The sequence below is a fragment of the Argopecten irradians genome, chromosome 16 (genome assembly GCF_041381155.1).
Source record: "Argopecten irradians isolate NY chromosome 16, Ai_NY, whole genome shotgun sequence".
NCBI lineage: Eukaryota > Metazoa > Mollusca > Bivalvia > Pectinida > Pectinidae > Argopecten > Argopecten irradians.
Genome location: NC_091149.1, coordinates 21,460,536 through 21,482,857, shown reverse-complemented (window position 1 = coordinate 21,482,857; position 22,322 = coordinate 21,460,536). Strand labels below are relative to the sequence as shown.

General features: G+C 34.3%; 1 protein-coding gene across 1 annotated transcript; it reads left to right on the top strand.

The window, feature by feature from the left end:
- The first annotated feature begins 1,963 nt into the window (after positions 1-1,963).
- LOC138310393 (uncharacterized) lies at positions 1,964-21,411 on the top strand. Its single transcript, XM_069251599.1, has 7 exons — positions 1,964-2,517; positions 15,478-15,789; positions 16,189-16,473; positions 17,210-17,503; positions 18,121-18,318; positions 18,712-18,804; positions 19,391-21,411. The coding sequence occupies exons 1-7, from the start codon at positions 2,190-2,192 to the stop codon at positions 21,202-21,204; spliced, it is 3,324 nt and encodes a 1,107-aa protein (XP_069107700.1). The 5' UTR covers positions 1,964-2,189; the 3' UTR covers positions 21,205-21,411.
- The last annotated feature ends 911 nt before the right edge of the window (positions 21,412-22,322 follow it).

Sequence of the window (22,322 nt, the reverse complement as noted above, 5' to 3'; positions counted from 1 at the left end):
ATTGTACCATTTTTGATTAATAAGACTGATATTTCTTTTTCTCAGAATAACAACATATGCTACCCCTACCGCTTAACTTTATGATACAAAATGCACCATTTTCAGCCATTTCTGCCAAATCTAACCCTTTATAGAAAAAGTTTTGGTATTAAATTGTTGTTAATATTTTGCATATCAATAGCGAAAGGGTTGTTCTTTCTAAATCAGGCAGAATAATGGGGGGTCCGTGAGCTTACGTTTTGCCCCATTTAAATATTTGTTATTTTTTGTATTTTAGAGTGAAAAGGAAAGTGCTCAAATTTCCATTAAATGTAAAAATAAAGTGACAAAAGTGTATAATTTCACACATTAATGCTCAATATTTGAATTAACACGAACCTAGTAAAGATTTACAGCAAGCATTAGCTCGATACAGCTAAAAATATTTGCGTAGTGATGATTTAAGTAAAAATAGTTTCATTAAAAAATGGAAATACTGTGGTTTACCCAAAGCGAATTCATCAAAAAAACCAATGGAATCGTACGTGCAAACGTATTATATTTTATAAAGTGGCCTGGAAAATTAATTATAAGCATTGAAGTCACTATTTTTTTTATTTCATCGGGGTATGAAAGAAATTTTCTTTACAAACTGTGTGAATTCTCGCAGCGGATTCTCACAAAAGTTTGCAAACAAAATTTATTTCATAACCCGATGAAATTTAAAAAAAAATAGTGACTTCAATGCTTATAATTAATTTTCCAGGCTATTTTATAAAATAAAATACGTTTGCACGTACGATTCCAATGGTTTTTCCAAGGGATTTTTTTTTCCAAATCAATACGCAACGTCAATGTTTTTATTGTGACGTCATGATAACGTCGGGTTTCCGCGCCATTCTCGGAATGTTTTTCATCGCGGAATGAAAACAATGAATAGGTCAATCAGAAAGCCAGAAACAAAGAGAAAATGCATTATTAACTGTTGAAAACAAACACGTCAATATGTCCTAGATGTATGCAAAAGGAAGATAAAAAATTGTCTTATCGTAATTCGTGAATGTCTGAAAGACTTACTTTTGAAAATTTAATGTAAGTTATTTAATTGTAGATTTAGCTTTTCTACCTGAGAGGATGGTACAATGTCGACGTACTGCCTTGTTTTATATAATATGATCACAGTAAACTCTGTATCTTTGTCTAAAACTATATCTACATTGGAGTTGATATGTCAAATTAAACTCTTTGTACGAAAATCCGATATCACATGATTCCAAATACAGAATTAATGTTGGATAGAAACCACAGTAATATTTATATCTTTGTATAGAAAAGACAGTGTTTTGGGGGATTTTTCTTTTTTCTTTTTTCTTGTGTTTTGTTTTTCAAATTTTTGAATGAATGTTGACTCTTTTTTTATTTTGTTGCTGTGTTATATAACCTTACCTTCATATCACGTTTTCATTAACTACACTCTTTTTTTTTCTTAATCGAGTTCTTTTCAGTTTTGTAAGATTGTTGAACGATTTGTACATAATTTCCTTTTAAATTAAAATGTATTAGAAAAAGTCATTGAGATGTTAAAATTCCTAGAACACAATATGGCATTCACAACTGTTATAGACTTGCAGAGAAACATTTAATTTTCACGTCAAATATCCCAGAGAGAGAACTCAGCAAAAGTGCCCAGTGCACGTAATGATGATCGGGGTGAGCTAATAATTGTGCAGCAATTAAACTCCGGATGATTTACGAATATCACTACTACTGAGCCACTACCATCATAACAATGTCAACCTTCTACCTGGAGAATACAGAATGACATCCGGAGCTTTCTTAGAGACTCTAATCAACGTGCATAGAAACGTCTGTTTTATTACAAGCACGAATATGAATTCATTACGGTTTGTCGTACAGTAGATTGACAGACGCAAGGCTTTGTCCTCATGCTGTGCCGCGGGACATCCCGATGTGACAACACGCTTTATATAATATATGTTTCCAAGCTGAACACACCAGTCGGTAAGTTTAGGGAGGTAAGACCTGCGACGAAATTACTAGAACAGCCGCCGTATGAGGAACTAGGAGTCTATTCACCACAGAGGACGGAGGACTACCACCGATGAAGGGAACACATTAATTGGTTTATATTTAGGTGGACGGTGTAGATATTTTAATAGATAGTTGGTTTAAAAACCAGAAAAAAAACAATGCTTTCTTGTAACGGACGGTTACTTGTATGTGCCGTGTTTTTCGCAACTTGTGTGACGGCGCAATGGACACAGTACGATTTCGTAAAAGTAGAGACCTTTCTTATTTCAACACAGGCAAATATCAAACGATTATTTGATATTATACAAAAAGAAAAAGTAAAAATGTATGGTACAAATACGCTAAATGGATCCATTCCGGCGGGTGGGGGCATGGCCCTAGCATACGGATCTTTCTTTGAAGATGTGGAAAGGCGTTTAGCGGACATCGAAAATTCAACCAAAGAATTAAGCATTTACATGCGAGTTTGTCCAGATGCGCCTATGGGTAAGTTTTGAAATAGTTTTGTTATTGAAATATACTGCGTTTCTTTAATATAAGATATACAACATGCGTGGTTTTTTTTCTTATCCAATGTCGTTATATAAGTGTTATACAAGTGACTTTAATATAAATCAATTGATGTTAACATTATACAAGATCAATGCAGTATACCACAGAATATCACGCTTTTAAGAAACATCTTCTGTCATTCGAGCTGAAATGAAATATCCCTATTTAGAAAAAACAGTTACGGTTATGGTAATATTCAAAACATGATTCGTGCGTGACAATTAGAACATGAAATGAATTTTAAATTCAATTTTTAGCAGTTCACATGCATTATTCACTGCCTGCTTTATTGATTTACGCTGTCACTGCACATGCGCGTGATTTGTGATGCCGGATATTGTGTCCCACATGCGTATGCAAATTAACCAATTTGGCTCACGTGACAAACATATAAAGAAAAAATGTATTACAATAGTCGTATGTCTAACATAGTTAATTTTCATCATTACATACACTACACATATCATATTGTATCACTCATTTATCATCTGGTTTTTGTATAACGCTTCAACCATTGTTTCATAACCTCAGTAGGTACATTGCAACTATCCTTATTGTTTTTTTGTATCACTGTTAGAATGCCTTAACTTGGATATTTTATTATATTATGGTCTTGTCAAAAAGGATATGTATATATGGTTTCAACATCTAATATTGTTTTTATGGTCATGATTAATCTCGTGGTAAGATGGATATGTGGCCGTGATTTGATATAGAAGAAATAACAGTGGATATCTGCTCAGGTTTCACATTTTTTGTCTGTTTCGCTGATATGTACTCCAGATTGAACCAGAGCAACTATACACTACTTTTTTTTCATTTGTCAAATCTCGGTGTTAATGTAACCTCGTATACTGCATAATTATTAATATTCCCATGGGAATTAATTTCGCTATATTTGCGTATTCAACCCAAGTCGCGAAAGTTAATACACATTGTACCTAGCGAAATTCATTAAAAACATGGCTTGTCATATTTAAGTCTGTTATATGAACGACGCTTTCAAACGATACAAAGATAATTCGCGAACATATACCCCAGTAATAAATAATTTAGGTACGAATTAATTCAATTGTTTTACACATCTATTTACATTGCTATTATATCCATGGCACACCTACCTACCCATCATATCGGCTTATCTCTCTTATGTTCGCAGAGTTATCTCCCTTTACACAATACCCTTACTTTTCAATTACATAATACATTCACACTGCTGCACTATTCAGTTGCAAACTAGATGAAAAAGTGAAAAAATACAGGTATGTTTCACTCGATGTACACGTACATTTTTTATACTTTGTTAATATACATTTTTTCACTTATCTGAATATTTATCTTTATAATCTATGTACAGCTTTTGTAATGGTGGTGTTTCTAGTTCTGATAATAGCTAAGCTAAATAAATATTCCTGTATTTTCCTGAGCTCAGCGTTTTTTTAAGAATGTATATCATGACACACTCCTCCCCTGTCTTCATATATCTCACAAACCAAATTCCAACTGTACCTAATTAATTAGCCCAACACAGTGGCCCATACCTAGTCAGCAACTGTTAGACATCCCTTACACAAAAGAGAGTACATTTGTATCGAAAATGAAACACGACTTATCACCGAATTGTGAACATAAATAAGCTGTCAATCAAATTAACCTTTATCTTACGTCATCATGACATCACGACCCTACGGGCATTCTGACGTAGTTATGACTCGTTGGCTGGAAATATTGATACATGTGATTCCTAGTGATCACCTGTACTGAATATTGACGCAGTATATTGTACTAACCACTTAACCTGTACACCCCTGAGGACACATATAGATTCTTCTCGTTAAAAGACTGGAATAGTCCAATTTTGGAATTTCAGGGGTGAATGAGTTAATTTACCTGTAACATATTGATAGGTATGACCTAGCCCACGCATTGATAAACACACCTGATATATGTTTTACAAGGAGAACCTGTCAATATATCAAGTGATGTGTAACAATCACCTGTCAATTAATGACTAGATAAATCACTAGTAAATACAACACTTACAAAACACAACAGTAATACAGCATTGTGTCCTGGTAACATTTCTATAATATATTGCTTTGTCTTTTTGGTGAATATTTATGACAGGTTGTTAAATAATATATCATTTTTTCAAGGTTTTTTTATCTTATGCATTTGCTTTTATTCATATATCAATTAAAATTCACAAATATCAATTAAAATTCACAAATAATCACTCATCTTTTAGAAGTACTGCAAACACACAAAAAATTAACAACATGTTAATATAAGTAAATAGTGTTTACAAATCATTATACTTATTAGCAAAAGAAACATATCAAAATAATTATTGTAGATAATGACATATGCGGTGGCCAAATTAAGCGTTCTGTACTTGGCATTAATATTATTGTTTGCTTTCATATTGTCAATTACATCATCTTTAAGTTTATGTCATTATTTTGTGTAGACGATAACATGTAACATGCTACCTTTCCTGTAGCGCACATTCATTTACATTTATTATTTTGCTTTCGTTGAACTTAAAATTTATAGATTGTTTATTTCATTTTACTGTTGTATCTATAAACATTTTACTGTTGTATCTATAAACATTTTATGTCCAATGTATATAGATTTGAAGATAAACAAAAAATGTTCAGTGTATACTGCTTGTGAAGGTAGTCTATATTTGTGTCTGAATGACGTTAATTATTCATTATGTTATTAACAAGCCATATCAATTAGTATGTAGCTCATTAATTCAAAAATAAAATTTACCTTGAATAAATGAACACTGTATATACACAATAAAAACCACACTAAATATAAGCTATACGTAGCTAACATGCATGCGATTGAAAAGCATACATATGAGTTTTACGAATTTGATCACTATATATAATTGCCAGAAATAAACTTGTGTAAACGCAGTAGCCATGAATTAGAAAGAGGTTTATGTTCATGCATACACTTAGAAATCGTCTGTTATCTTTTCCTATCACGCTTAGGTTCTTGGTAAAATAGGAATTAAATCGAAAGTCATTTAATAATCAAATTCTAATTACAAACGTGTGATTGATGACTTTACTTGTCTTTGGGGACATAAACGACAGCAATTTAAAGTCTTCGTGATTATGAATGCAACTCATGTCTAAAAGGTCTGAACAATAGACTACTATTCCTGCCTGTTCACAGAAAGTAAAATCCGTGTTTGAATGACACGTGTTGGTTCTGTCCTTTAGTATAATTCTGTTTCTTCCGTAACTATAAAATTATGTAGTCACGAATTGGCACATCTCATTAATACAAAGTGTAAGAACTGTTGCTTATATTCTCGTCAGGATATAAACAGTTGTGTCATATTTCCCGAGCATATTTCTTAAAAGCATAAAATTATGATAATTGAAGAAGCTCAGTCGTAATAAATAACGTGAAATTTTGCTATGTGCATATATGTTCAGTATATATACGAATGTAGACAATTTTATGTTAATAACATTGTACAGGACAACCACTACAAAATCACAAATAATACAAATATACATATGGCAAAACACTGTTCCTATGGTGTATGATTATGGATAGAAAGGCAGTACTACATGTAACGTACAGCGAACGATATTTTATTATGAATAGTTGATATCAGTATGAGGGCGAAAAAATCAGATAATACTAAAACATTTTTTACAACAAGTATAGAATATTTTAAAATACCAGAGGATGGACCATAAGGTTATGAAGAATAAGCGTTATGAAGAATAAGCGTTCTTTCAGCATCGTAGTTGAAAAACGCGAATATAGGTCACAGCGACCAAGTTACTATATATCTTAAACGAGATGAATCGCGAATTCTGAAAATGAAGTTATATAATGAAACTCTAAAGCAATGGAACACTTTACGATAAAGGGGAACAGACGCATTTTCTACAATAGTTTTTAGACATACACTATCATACTAACATATGAAGAAAAATTACGACTTGCTGCATAATTGTGGGTACTTTCTTTGTGGTTTGGTGTTCCAATATCATTTCGTAGGTATTTACCGATACAACATTTGAAACAATATTATATATAATATCAGTAGTTGCTTTTATATACATTGTTCCATAGCAACCAGTAATAAAATGACAATTTCTACACACCGCGAACGTCATTTTATGCAATAATTGCGATGTAATAGTTGCAACCACTGACTTAATCCATAATATTAAAATATCTAATAGTAGAAAGGAAACAAGAGGGGTTGTCAGCTCAGTGAGTTCATTCACTTTGCTTTGGAAATAAGTCTTGTAAAATCCGGTAATTTTGATATGATAAAGTAGGATTGCTTTACACGTATCTACACTTCAAATAAGTCATGGTTGCTTCGTAATATGTAAACCAAAGTCAAGGCAAATTGAAATCGGTGTTAACATAAAACACATGTGGTATTAATTTATGTTAATGTAGTTGCTTTTCAAAGCTTTGAAAATAACATCTCTTGACTGGTTGTTTTCCAAATTACGTTAATGAGTATATATATAGGACTACTGTTGACAGCTTAAGTTGTTCTCTAGTTGTTAGATGTTTTTGTGGGAATTCTCGTTACTTACAAATGTCATGTATATTTTTACTGAGATTTTATCTCAGAATATTTTATTATAATACTACAATTGGGATTGGGCAACAGGCTATGCCTATATTAGCCCTCTTCCGGATCAACACATCGAACATATTTCCTGTATTTGATCAATATTGATCAACATTTTTTCGGGACACAATTAATGATTTTCGATATGTTTATATTAAAGTAAGATAAGAAGCTGAAACTTTTCAATGGTGGCATTGACGTAAAGTAGATAACTTTTGTAACAGAAGACAAATATTAATTTGTCTATATCTGTTTTTGATAGAGAAAAAGTACCATTCGTCAGCATTGGAGCATCTTTAATATGCATTACAACAATCAATTGCAAGAAACCGTTCCAATAGGCAGTTCTTTTCTTATTTGGTTTGCTTAATTGGTTATATCGCCTTGTTAACAGTTAGGATCAATTAAGGATATCCTAGTAGATGGAGGAAAGCCGGTTACATAGAGAGAAATTGCCGACCTACATGACAACTGCCCCATATAAACTATCTAATGGTGTATAACAAACTTTGTATACCACTTAATCACATTCACAGCATGTATAAGATACATGGTCTTAATTCCTTTTGGATGTTGTTAACATTTATGCAAATTGGTGTTTAGGATGGTAGTTTAGGATCGTATATAATTCGAATGTGGAGAACAGAAAAGCTGATAAATACACAATTTCAAATAATTCAATTATGGTACATATACATGCTTCTTTCAGTAGATTGTTCAAATAGTCGATCATAATTTGAGCCAACAGTAGTTATCAACCTCAAGATATGTGGTTTCTCTAGTTTGTAACGTCCTTCTTGAATTGTGGTTGTGTCTCGGAGAGTCCTATTAATGCCGGACCATTGTTTATATACCAAACTAGGACTACATTACGCCCTTACATGTAATTAACATAACAGACACATTATAGTGGCATTAAACATACATTTACTGTTAGGGTAGAGCTAAGTATATATACATGGGATAAATCTCTTAAATACAACGTAGTGTCTTCCACACTAAAACGTTTTTAAGATATAGCGACGTTAGTCTCTAAATAATAGAGGATGCATATTGAGAAGACATCGCTTGTAGAGGTATCTCCAACCCTCTGAATACTCAAAATGTGCCATACTGTTGAAAAAACGTTCAATTTATTTATATTACTTCTGGTACAACATTATTTTAATATTATATTTTACAATATTGATACAACAGTATTTAAATATTTTTTCCTCGATTCCTAGTAGATATTCGTAGAGTTCGTATCCTGTTTGAAGTTATTGCGGTAAATACTTTTTATCATGTCATCTTTTTTATCTAAGCATTACTCTTCATTCATGCAGTTTCGCCATTACCTTGTATTTTATTCTCTGTCTTACCATGCATATTGACCTACCTGATCCACTTGCCAGTTTGGTTACGTCATTTCGTCTTGACCATTCATATCTTATGTACATTACTTCATATATCATCATATATCAGAACTAGACGTCAACACAATGGTCCGTACACATATATAACCCACTATTAGTTACGCATAATACGACATGTTGACATGTAGAAATCTAACCATTTAGATCCCTCTTCGTCCCCTTGCATGTCCGTGACCACTTTCTATGTGTCTGTAGTAGAGAACCAATCAACAATCGATATCTTAATAAATTGCAGGGTGAATGTTTTAGAATGTAATGCTAATTTACTGTCTCATTGGATTATAATTGTTAATAGGTAATGGAAAGTGCTGCCCTTCTGCTTTAACTTTTCCTCTATGAAAAATATGTATAAATTTCTTTCAATGCTACCGCCTATTGATAATTATCTCTCTGACGTGATTTCTCTTTTGGATATTCATAATTATTTTAATGAACATATTGCTATAAATATACAAAAATAAATATCTTTTCTCTTAACCACTGCACAAGCAAATTAGAAAGAGTACCAGCACATCGTTCAAACATACAATCTTCATTATTTTTACTATTTACAAAAGCAATCGACAATAAATTAGTTTTAAAACCTTATCAGCATTCACATACTGTAAATAATTAATTGCACTTAATCAACTATACAAGATTTATAGACAAGCTGACATTTAATACTCAAACACAATGCGTTTTTAAAGGTGAAGCATTGCGTTAATTAACTGTATTTGAATTAATAATCGAAATGTGTTAGAGTTGATGACATTTATTGTTACATCAAAGTCCTGTTCTTATCACCAGGTGGGATTAACGTAATGCAAATTCGTACCTTTAAAATACAGCTGTTCAGAAACATTTGGCAAAAGTTTTACCATTCTTACAATCTTACAGTTTGATAACTACAACACGTGCATTAATTCAGTTCAATCTACTATCTGTGTGTTAAATATAATAAAGAATATAAGTACCCGACCTACTATGACATCGTAGAATATAACTAGAAATCCAAAGAGCTACAGTATTGTAACGTGTTTAATACGGACTACGTGTAGAACCATTGTTACGTAAGTTTTTAGGCTAATGTTACTTTCTAGTATTATAAACTGTGACAAAATTATCTACCCTTGCAGATGGGTACTAATTGTGATGTCATGTGTTGCCGTCACAGTAAACATTCAAAGAAAAGGACTTCACTAATGTGAACATCTACCTTGTAGTGAATACCAAACCAGAAGGGAGACAACTCTGTAATATGCGGAAAAAACCCAGCAGAATTGTTTCAATAAAAGCATTTGTGTATACCTATCTATATTAATCATCTAGGACAAGTAAGTTTGACTCACGTAGATCACGCAAACATTGACCTTGTGGCCACCACTGGCACCCACACCGTCACGAATATAGTGACAAAGACGTCAGCAAAAGTTTGTGGGTTTATATACAGTAATAATTAAGGAATTCCCAACAAAAATGAACATGTTTGCGGTTTAATGATTATGGAAGTATTTACCAAAAATAATTTTATGGTAAAGATAAAAAAATGAATCGTTAATATCATTAATACTTTTGTCGTCTAGGTCCAATACACATTTGTATAATATCTTAATTGTAAAGATAAAAAATGAAATGTAAATATCATTAATCCTCTTGGTCTAGGGCCAATACACATTTGTATTATATATATATATATATATATGATGGAAGCTAACGAACAATAGTTAACTCAGTCCTTACATTTGACTTTATTCTCCTCAAAAGGGTTCACTACCCCTAATCCTTTTCTTTATTATTCTCAAAAGATCACCACAGTCTTTGAAATTATCATTATTCTTCTCAATAGGACACCACAACCCTTTAGATTGTCCTTACATTTTTAAAGGGAAGCACAACCCCTGAAAATTATCTTTTTTTTCTCAAAAAGATCACCATTGCCCGTAGCCTGGTTTTATTCATCTCAAAGGGTTACAACAGCCCTAAAACTTAACTTCATTCCTCTCAATAGGTCACCATAACCCTTTAGATTGTCCTTATTTTTTTAAAGGATAGCACCAGCCCTGGAAATTATCAAACTATCTTTATTTTTCTCAAAGGGTCACCACAGCCCTAAAACTTGTCTTCATTTCTCTCAATAGCTCACAGGTGCCCTTTATATTGCCATTCTTCTCTCAACCCTATACAATAGCGTATTTCATGCAGATTTACCTTATTATATAAACCGGCATTGTTCCGACATGTGGTAAGCGTTAATATCTTGGTTTCACTTCTCTGACGTGTAGATCTAAATGTCGCACCATTCTTTGTATAATTATCATGATTGATGTTCCGCAAATCTTGGGTCAAATGTCACAGGGTTTGTTACAGAGAGGCACTATGATGTCACGTGAGGACACGCTTCTCATTAATTCAAAGTATATTAAACTACAAACATGATATCTCTCATGTATTGTACACACGAAGCGAACAAAAACAGTACATGTGTTTGTGACACTTCTGCCAGCGCGCTGCGGTATATTATTCCAGAGAACACATCATATGTTTCCATATATAAATACAACTTTAACATAGCTACTGTACGTGTAATAGTAATAAATACTGACGTTTACATAATATGAATGGAGGAATCATGTCTGCAATGTGCTAATTATCTCATGAATGTCATACCTCTAAGAAAAAGAATAATAAAAAAAATGCTTGTTGTGGGTTATATTTGATTATTCTGTATTATTCCATAACATATGATAGTGTCTAGTTATATTACAGATAGGATTCGGAAGTAACTTATACTTTACTAGTCTATGAACATATGCCTTCAATCCTTCTATGATACAATTACCAACCTTATCATTTCCTATGGAATGTAATATACCATACCGAAATAACAGTATGAATGTTAACCATATATTTCAAGATTGTTCGACGAGTTTTTGTGATCGTTGTTGACTATTGGTTGGTAAGTTATACATGTGCATTATCGATAACCTGCTTTGTCTTCCCCTATAGAGTAAACCTCAACCCCTAATAGTTGTCTGCATGTTTGCCACCATCTCTTTCAAGGTCGTTGTTGACATATCTGCCACATCTATCAGACAATAAGTCAGTGTTACATCATTAGGATCTCCAAACAACTCTCAGTTGTAGTCTAGTATCTCTTCGTTGTAGTCTAGTATCTCTCAGTTGTAGTCTAGTATTTCTTTTTATTTGACTACATATCACGACATACATTTGAAAAAAAATATTCTGCGTGTTGATCCGTAAATGAGGAAAAAGCCAAAGGAGAATGACCGCGGTAGGGATAGCAAAATATATTTTTCCTATTCGCTTGATTCTAATTATGTTTTCTTAAAGGTAGCATGGTTTATGCGTTTTATTATTGAAGATATTCACTTTTTACCCTCTATAAACAGATTGCCATCACACATGTGGTATGTTGATATAAACTAATATAGCTTACCACGCCAGGTCAGAGTGACATTTTGATGAGCTCATGATCTCTTTTATTCATATACGTTATCATCAAATGACCTGATACTGACGGTCATATCTGCTGTCGGAATACAAAAATGACAGTTAAGGAAATACATCTGTCTACGCTACTGATCCTAAAAATAGAATATATACACAATACAACATGCGTGACGGTATCATACAGCACGCGCGTTATCAACTATGTCAAACTGGTAGTGGTACAAATTACAGTCATACTGAGTGAATAATGAAAAAGTTGTTATGCCATTATATCAAGTGGATATCAAATCTCTTCGATTTAAAAAAAAACATCGGTTAGAAATTTTGGTTAGTGTAAGAAATGTTTTGCACAGCCATTAACGACGTCTATGTACTTACCCTACTATTCATCGATACAGTCACTGGTCGTCTGCTCCTATCAGTAAGAAGTTTTGAGCTTTTCACTGCCATTATCAAGGATGTAGCTTTACATTGGATATTACGGTATTATTTTCATCATTTTGTTTGTTTCGTTTTGCTTTGTATTTATTTTTTGTTGTTTTTTATGAAAATATATTTTGGGTTTTCATTAAACAGCATTAAGTTGAAAACAAATATTTCGCCTTGATATAAATTAGATTTACAATTCGGCAGATCAATATTTTCAGTAGGATATTTCTATTGAATGTTCACTTGCTACTTGTTAACTTCCCATGGACCTTAATGGGTGAAAGCCGTAATATTAAAAAAACAATATACACAATTTCGACATTATGGTTTATAACACTCATAAACGTTATCACTTAATACTAATAATTGATTGCGGAAACGAACTGTACACATGTCCCCTTTCAAACGAATCTCAATCAAATGGTTGGTTGTCTTCAATATAAGCATTTACTATTAGACTAGCATATTCCTAGAACTTTTCTTTTTCTTTTTTACACTTGGTTAAATTTACTAAATGAATTAACCAATGCTATTAGAAATGCCCCCAGTGTTGTTAATTTTAAACACATATATTCAAAGGATGTGTTTTCACAGTTTTAGTTTTATAATTTCTATCAATGTTTTAGAAAAAAACATATTTGCATGTTGAGATGATTGTATATGACCTTTCAATTAAGGTATTTTCTTTATTAAACTGTTGTCTGTAATAACTGTATATGTAATGATGCAGAGCTATATTGTAAATCAGACTTTTCTAAACCCTGATTAAATAGACGATTTTATTAATTATCAGTATTATTATTTTCTTAAGTGTCATATTGGTTAATATGTGAGACATTCTTCCTCTACACCTGGATGCATTGAAAAATATTATCTGTCTGGGCGTAAAAAGTTACAGAAAAAAATCTTCCTTTTTAGCAAAATGTTACTGCACATTCATATCAAAAACTGCATTAAGAAAATCACAAATTTCATCTTTGCATATTACAGAATAAGCTCCATTGTGGGTAGATATTCATGGTAACGACATTACTTTGTGGACACAATTCACGTTGTTTTCTCCGAAAAGTATGACATTACTCTCTCAAACACAATACGTTACAATCAAACCACACACTCAAGGGCAGATAACTCTGTTATATTCAAATACAGATAACTTAAGTATAACAATTTACACCACTAATTGAAGTAAATGTTCACCATATGACAAAGTTGAAATGCATCAGTGAAAAATTATTGCGGTGTCGGACACAATTATAATATAAAAATGTCAGTTAATTATGTTCAAGTTAATTAATGCTTCGCTCATGTATAATCTAATTATTTGAGCTGATTAACATATGACGTCATAGAAAACAATGATTTAATTTTATGTACTTTGTAAAAAAAATATAGACTATGTATGGGCTTATCAAATTTCACTGTTTGAAACTTATTCGTAGGGTTTATTTTTTCTAACCATCTTTGTAACCTTTAAAATCAGTATTCAGACGACAGTGATGTGCAAAACCATGAATTTTGATCAATTTCGACTGCTATTTAATTGAAGGAAAAAAATCAATTAATCCGCGAATACAACGAAATTAAAACCTCTGTAAATATTGTATTCTATACAGTTACTCATTCATATCTTGTTTGTGGGTTAACCATTAGTACGGGTTTATTTTCGCTGATAGTTTCTCCCATTGGGTGCCTCTTCAACAATATGTCGTTTCTAACGGGATCTGTCACAGCAATGAATGATGACGTTTTTCACAGGATATGATGTGTTGTCATATTACATGAATTTCATTACAGGTAATGAGACTTTACTGAAGGTTTATATGTATGTTGATATAAGTATTGCAAAACACGTGATGAAATTATTCTTAACAATTTCAAAAATATATACGTGTGTGTATCTAATAACAATTTTCAACTTTGATTTCGAGTCCGAAACTAATTATGAAGAGTTACTTAAAATGTTTGAACGTTTGCTGGTCATACATGGTGTATATTTATTCGGTCTCAGTTTCATAATTAAAATCTTTTTTCTTGGTTCCTTAGCTTAAGATTTGTCCTTGACATATTTTACCTACGGAGATTATAAGTTGAGGAGGATTTCTGAAGATAAGAATTAGTCTTTGTTCTGATTATATATTTCAGTGTTCAAATTTCATGGTTAGATAAAAAAATTGTGGAAATCTAAGTAGAAATATTATGATGAAAAAAAAAACATGCGGAAGTCACAGAATCAAACAAAATGCCGAAAGGAAAAACAAAAATCTCATGCATTATTAATTTTTTCGATGATGTTTTACAAAGAACAATCAAGTGTAAGCCAAATATGTCATTTTCATTCATTGTAGTAGTAATTTTTTTCATTCATCAAGTATACAAGATAATCATATTAATCATCTACTAATTAGTATCTTAATGTCCTTTAATGGTGACGGATATTTTCTTTCATAGGTTGGCGTCTTTAGATTTATTTAGTTGATAGATGATGTAATTTAAGTAGTCTACGAGATTATAACGAGAAAATATATACAATACAGTGTACATACCGTTGCTTTTATAATACTAATAGTCATCCGGCAGTAATAATGGAAACTGTACAAAGGAAATTTTATTTGATATATGATATGTGAGGAAAACCTAAGAACCACATCTATGAATTCAAATTTCTAAATTTTTATGCAATAAGTTAAAACGCAGATATTATAAATCGAGCAACTTTTAAAAAGCTTTGCTGATCTTAGTTAACATTAAATGACGTTTCTATTATGTTTCGTCGTTTTATTGAAAGAAAATAAACTATTACGTTGTTTGCGTTGAATTAACACTATTTTTGAGTTTACAACAAAATAAGATGTTCTACACCGACTAGATATAACCTGGTTAATCTAAGTAGTCATTAAGTAACCTTCATACTATACTGCCGCATTGTATTATAATCTGATGTAATTTTTTTCATTGCAGCTCCTCCTAAACCTCAAAACGTCCTAACAGAATCCAAAACAGTCGACGGCGTATCTACTATAATAATCAGCTGGGATCCGTTAACAGTAATTCCGGAAAATCTCCAATACAAAGTATACTTCCAGCCTCTGGAGAATGACGGATCAATCACCCAACCGGAAGTTGTTTTTAGAATTTGTGATGCCTCCCAGACTTCTGCTTCTATTACTGATTTAGCGCCAAGGTCTCGATATCGGATCCGGGTGGCTGCCGTTGATGGAGCAGTCGTTGAATCCAATACTATACCGGAAGTCATACATACACCGGATGTCAGTAAGTTGACACAATATAAATAAGAACGACCGGGTTAATATGGAATTTTTGTTATTTATGTTCTTTTCATCTTTTAAATTGAGTTTATATTTCTGATTTTGCCTTTGGAAGCTGCAATCAAACGTCGTAAACTCAGCTGTTCAGCTGTCAGCTGTGGGTTTATAGTTTTTCTAACATACTTGAATATATAGGGTTTCAACAATATATTCCAAGGTAATATCGAGATATAAAAGTACGAGTTGATAAAGGGGTTCAGTTGATGATTGATATTTCATAGAAAAGGTTGTTTTAGAGTCATTATATTCTTCACCTCCTATATAAGTTACAATAGCTATGAATTAAATAAAAGTGTTAATGCTATTTTTATATGTTGATAATTATGTTTGTTTATCCCAACAGTCCCATCACCGCCTGTAAACTTGAAGGGCACACCATTAGGCCCTAACTCTATCAGACTAGACTGGGATCCTCCAATTGTGAGAGGCGACATTATACAGTACAGTGTTGTCATGCATGACTCATACTCGATGAAGAACCAGACAGTAGATATTCGACCAGCCGTGAACTATCTTAACGCTGTCGACTTAACAGAGGGGACCACTCACCAGTTTAGTGTCACCGCCTTCTCAGATAACGGAGAATCCGACCCATCAGAACTCTTCATGGTATCCACACCACCATTTAGTGAGTAATTATAATTCGTGGGTTGAAATTGCACTTTCCAAAAACCATTTATCTACCACAGAGAGAAATTAGATATTGAAAGGACTCTTTAATGGCAAATTGATACTTAGAGCCATCTTTTTGCACAGGTAACAAAAATCATCCCGATTAATCTTAATTGTCTTATCTCATGAGTACTGCATTCTTGTTACCACGAACCCAGACATGCTAGGATATCAGAAATTAACTTAGCAAAAGGTTATAATGCTTCACAACATATTATTTTCCGAAGAGAATTATTTCCTTATTCGTTAAAATTGAAATTTGAAACCGTCGATGGTAATACATGTGTAAAAGGGGCGGGTATATATGGTTTGTACATAGTGTTAAATACGGTATCTGTTACTCAGCTGACGGAGCATGCTTCTTTCGCTCAGTCGGTAGAGTTGTAGATTTTCACTCCTGAGACCAGGGTTAAATTTCAGGTCGGAACACTTGACATGAATGTGTATTTGTCCTGTTCTTCTACGCATGTAATATAAATCAGAGAATCATTGGAATTAAGTCATGTTACTTAGTTTGCCATGGATCAGTCCTAAAACAATTTTAATTAGTGTTCGTTTTACCACGCGAGATACCTTAAGACTCCCTTTTCCTTCAAAGTCTAATAAATAAATGTGTGTAAAAGGATGCATGGGCAACACATTGATGAGTCCAAAATAAAATATTGTCTCACTGTCGATGTTATCTATTGCAGTTCCCCCTGAAGTAATGAACCCAAATGCCGAAGCGTTCAACACTACGACCATTCGAGTTACATTTGACCCGCCGAAGACGGCTGAAGGTAAAATCCGTGGGTACAGAGTACATTACACGGATTTCCTCGCTGAACCCGAAGAAGGAGAAGTAGAAACAAATGACCCTGCAGCTAATGTGATGTGGGTGCACAATCTCCAACCCAACAAGGACTACTACTTCGCCATTACGGCCTTCACTAGACGTTCATCCAGTTTCCCGACCAGCTACGTCGCCACCAAGTCAAAGGCAGCAGGTAATATATACCCAATTTCAAATATTTTTAGAAAGATCCTCATTTCGTATCATCACTATGGAAAACAAACACGTAGCGGCATGGACTGTGAACCAACCGATTCCTGTTATGATCTAAATATTTTACTCCTTCTAGCCCCAGTCAACCATTAGTCATTACTCATAGTATTAACACCACATACAAATGTATCAACAACTTATGAATGTAAAATCGCATTCTAATTGTTTGAAAGATAACGTACATAAAGCAATCGTGCGAAAGACGTATAATGTCAATATTTGTTTTTGTTTCAAAGTATTAAAACCATACATTTGAGATTCAGAAAAATAATTAAGTATAATGTTTCAAAAATCGTGTCTGAGAAACGCCCTGTCAATAACACTGCCGTACCAAAGAAACAAGTAGACATTTTATTTTGCTTTACCCTGTACATATTCTCCGACAGACTGATTTATAAAGCTTAAAGTTTAATGTTCAATCTCAATATAATGCTGTGTCACTGACATCGTGAGCAGTAAATTACTCTGGCTATCGATTGGCCTTTAAACTAAAACAAACAAAATCATTGTAAGCATCACAGATGAGTTATAAAGACGTTGTTTACTGATTGTTTTCAGTGCCAAGTCAGGTTAGAAATATCAGGTGTCGTACCCTTAGGACTGATCCTCCGATGATCCAGCTCCGATGGGAACCGCCTCTTCACATGTACGCAGTCAAGAGACCAGAGTACCACATCATGTGGGGTGTCCAAAATGGTGTCTTCAGAAACGAGACGATTACAAACATGTCGGTATCCTGGAATTCTGATTATCTTGGTAAGTTGCGAATCGATATTACGGGAACACATCCCGTGATATATTAACAACTAAGCCTCTGTGTATCGACGCTGAGGGAAATGTCTTCGAAAGCCCGACTCCTCGACGAACTTCTAATACATGACTAACGTATATTTCGCGGTGGCATTTCATTTTAATAACAAATTTGTTAAAGGACCCCCTCCCATAACAAACAAATAAATGAGACTTGACATGTACCATGGATTTGTGTTATAGCTTTAAAACGTAAAAATGATCTAGTTCTTGTCATTTATTTTAACACCGTGAATTACATTGACCGATCAAAATACGCGTAACAAGCACGATTAAATTATTAAGTAATGAACGTAATTACTATCGTATTTTATAACACCAATAAACTTTCTTTTGCAGACGATAATTTACTTCACAGATTTATCATTGCCGCCAAAAACGACCAGGGTGTAGGCAGCGAGGTCGAAGTTCAGCTCAAAACACCTAAACGAGGTATAGTATTCATTACTGTCACAGTCAGGCACCATATGTTATACAAATAACTATTTCTGACTTATTCATTTACTTTCATAATAAATGTATATAATTTCATCGTATATATTAATGAATATTGACAAATAGTAACTCTTACGGGTTTTTCTGACATTTGAAATTTTGTTTTAAAGTAAATATCATAATTATAGCTAAACAAGATAAGCTATTTCTTTTCATCTTGTTAAATTGTCGGGAGTGAATAGTCACTTAAACTTTGCAAGATATAATTCAATGTCTGAATATTTGGTGTATTGTGATGAGATTTACCCATATATCTATATATGTTAACTTTCAAAGATAAAGTTTGATGAGTATTTACTCAAAATATTTCAACAATACCGAAATACAAACTTTCAAAACAAATATTAAAACTATACAACTAACAATGTTTCAATATACTAGAAAAGCAAAAATTGTATTAAATAAAAACCCTTCCTATACCTTATCTATAACTTTAAAGTTTACTGTATTAAGCATATAACCTTATCTATCGGTAGTTTGTAATGCTATTGTATTAAACATCATCTTACAAATTGGGTTTCAGATTTCGATACCCCCAAGAACATAAAGGTTGGACGTGTGAAGCAAAGGAACGTCACACTATTGGCAGTGTCCTGGGACCCAATGCCTGTCCCTGTGCTGGGATTTAGGGTGTTACACAGAGTGTTCCAATGGATTTACCAGGGACGATGGACCATCACTGAGGTACCAGATCCCAACGCCAGAAGCACATCAATCCCCATCAAAGATCCTACTTTGTCATACATAGTAGTCGTAAGAGCCAAGTTGTTGAGTAATAGGGGGCAACGGAAAATAAAGAAAGAAGAAATGAAGTGTAAATATATCTTCCATAAGGATAAAAACGCCGGTGCAAAAAGTGTTTTAGAAACACCAATAGGTGGACCAAACGACATCCAAGGCAGTATGAGTGCTGAACCAGGATTAAGTGGTAGCCGAAGAATGGGAGGTGGATCAGGAATGAGTGGCGGTCAAGGTGGTATGGGAGGTGGACAAGGGATGGGTGGCGATCGTGGAATGGGTGGTGGACCAGCGATGGGAGGCCAGGATATGGGAGGAAATCAGGGAATGGGAGGTAGAGGCGCAATGGGAGGGAGCCAGGGAATGGGCGGTGGTCTTACTATGGGTGGTAATCCAAATATGGGTAGCCAAGGTATGGGAGGTCAAGGTATGGGAAGTCAAGGCGGTATGGGTAGTCAAGGCGGTATGGGAAGTCAAGGTATGAGTGGTCAAGGTATGGGTGGTCAGGGTATGGGTGGTCAAGGTATGGGTGGTCAGGGTATGGGTGGTCAGGGTATGGGTGGTCAAGGTATGGGTGGTCAAGGTATGGGTGGTCAGGGTATGGGTGGTCAAGGTATGGGTGGTCAGGGTATGGGTGGTCAAGGAATGGGAGGTCAAGGAATGGGAAGCCAAGGAATGGGAAGCCAAGGAATGGGAAGCCAAGGAATGGGAAGTCAAGGAATGGGCGGTCAGGGTATGGGAGGTCAGGGTATGGGAGGTCAAAATATGGGAAGACAAGGAATGGCAAATCAAAGAATGGGCGGAGGTCAGGGCATGGGAGATCCATGGATGAACACCAACCAAGGAATGGGAGAAATGGGCGTAGAGATGCAAGCACCAGGTGGCGGTCAAGGTATGGGTGGAATGGGACCTAACCAAGGCATGGGACCCAACCAGGGAATGGGATCTAACCAGGGAATGGTAGGCCAAGATATAGGAGCCATGGGAGGTCAGGGCATGGGAGGGCAAGGTATGGGAGGTCAGGGCATGGGAGGACAAGGTATGGGAGGACAGAGCATGGGAAGTCAGGGAATGGGAGGTCAGAGCATGGGAAGTCAGGGTATGGGAAGTCAGGGAATGGGAGGTCAGGGCATGGGAGGTCAAGGTATGAATAATCAATGGGCTAGTCCCAACCAAGGCATGGGAGGTATGGCAGATGTCCCTCCAACTAGACAACCCGGCGGTAACCAAGGCATGGGTGGACACGGGATGGGTGGCATGGGGCCTGGGCCAGGCATGGGAGTCGATCCAGGAATGGGACCGGGGATTGGCGGTAACCAGGGAATGGGCAGTAATCAAGGGATGGGAGGTATGGGAGGTGGTATGGGAGGACAAGGGATGGGGGGCAATTTCCAGGGTGGAAATAACTTGATGGGTCCTAATCCAGAACCACCAACGCAACAACCACCAATGGGAGGAAACCAACGCTTTGGAGGAGGAATGCCTCAAAATAACCCAATGGGTATTAACCAGAACCGACAACAAAGTTTAAATAATCCAAGAAGACAACAGCAGAACTCTAGAAGAATGGGAAATGCAAGACGGTTTATGGGAATATAGAAAAAATGATTTACCACAAATGAGAAAAAACAATTTAAATAGGATTGAAATGGTCTTGTGAGTCATGTTACTGACAATGTGTTAATTTGCAGTGATAAATCAAAATGTTGTGCGGTGAATTTGCAAGCGCAACTAAGAAGAATCTCGAGATAAATTGTATCAGCGAAGTGATAGTATGTAAGTTAGATAATAAAATGGTATGACGAATATCTTAGTGCTACACAGCTGTTCATGTTATCTCACAATTCAATACATTCCCAGAGAGTTTATATACAATTGTTCAAGCTGTGGATGATAGAAGTTCAGTGGGACGGCGATATGGTCCATCCCATTCCAAGTACTGAAAGTTCAAAAGATATATGGGCATATTGCTATACTGCTATGTTCTGTAAAACGTATTATGTTGCGTAATACGACGTGGGCTAACCTTTTATTACGTGCTGTCCATTTCTTTGTCGATTCCACCTTAGCATATTTTAGAGTTACCTCCCTTGCGGGTAGGCATCAATGTTTATCATTTTGTGTGAAAATATCGCATGGGTTTCACTGAAAACTATAACGATGCGCGCGTCACAACCAATTAATAGCTACAGGAAGGGCAAATAACTCTATAACATGCAAATACAGAATGGTCATTTGATAAAAAAAGGTGTAGGATTACAAGGATATTTGAAATATTCATCTCGAACACTAATGATTTAACAATTCAGAGTCAATTATACCATAGGATGAAATGTTTTGTTTAAAATAGTATTTATTGCTATATTTTGTTTTATATCAAGATAATTTGCTTGTTAATCAAGAGATTTCTGCTCTTGTTTTTACATCTTGCATTGACGTCAGTATTTCGAGTGTAACGTCTACGTGAAAATGACACAAGCTGATAATGTATAAATTGATATTTAATTACAATAGCTGATGATTTGTTACGAGTAAGTAACCACCATTAAAATGACGTCAAAGATATCACAAATATAGACTTTATCATAGTTAGAGATTGATATTCATCACAAACTGTTAAAACTATTCTTTAATAAAAATTATATTAGATTGAAATTTGAATTCTTTTTTATCACATTTAAAACTGCGACGACACAGAAAAGAATCGCTTTTCTCTC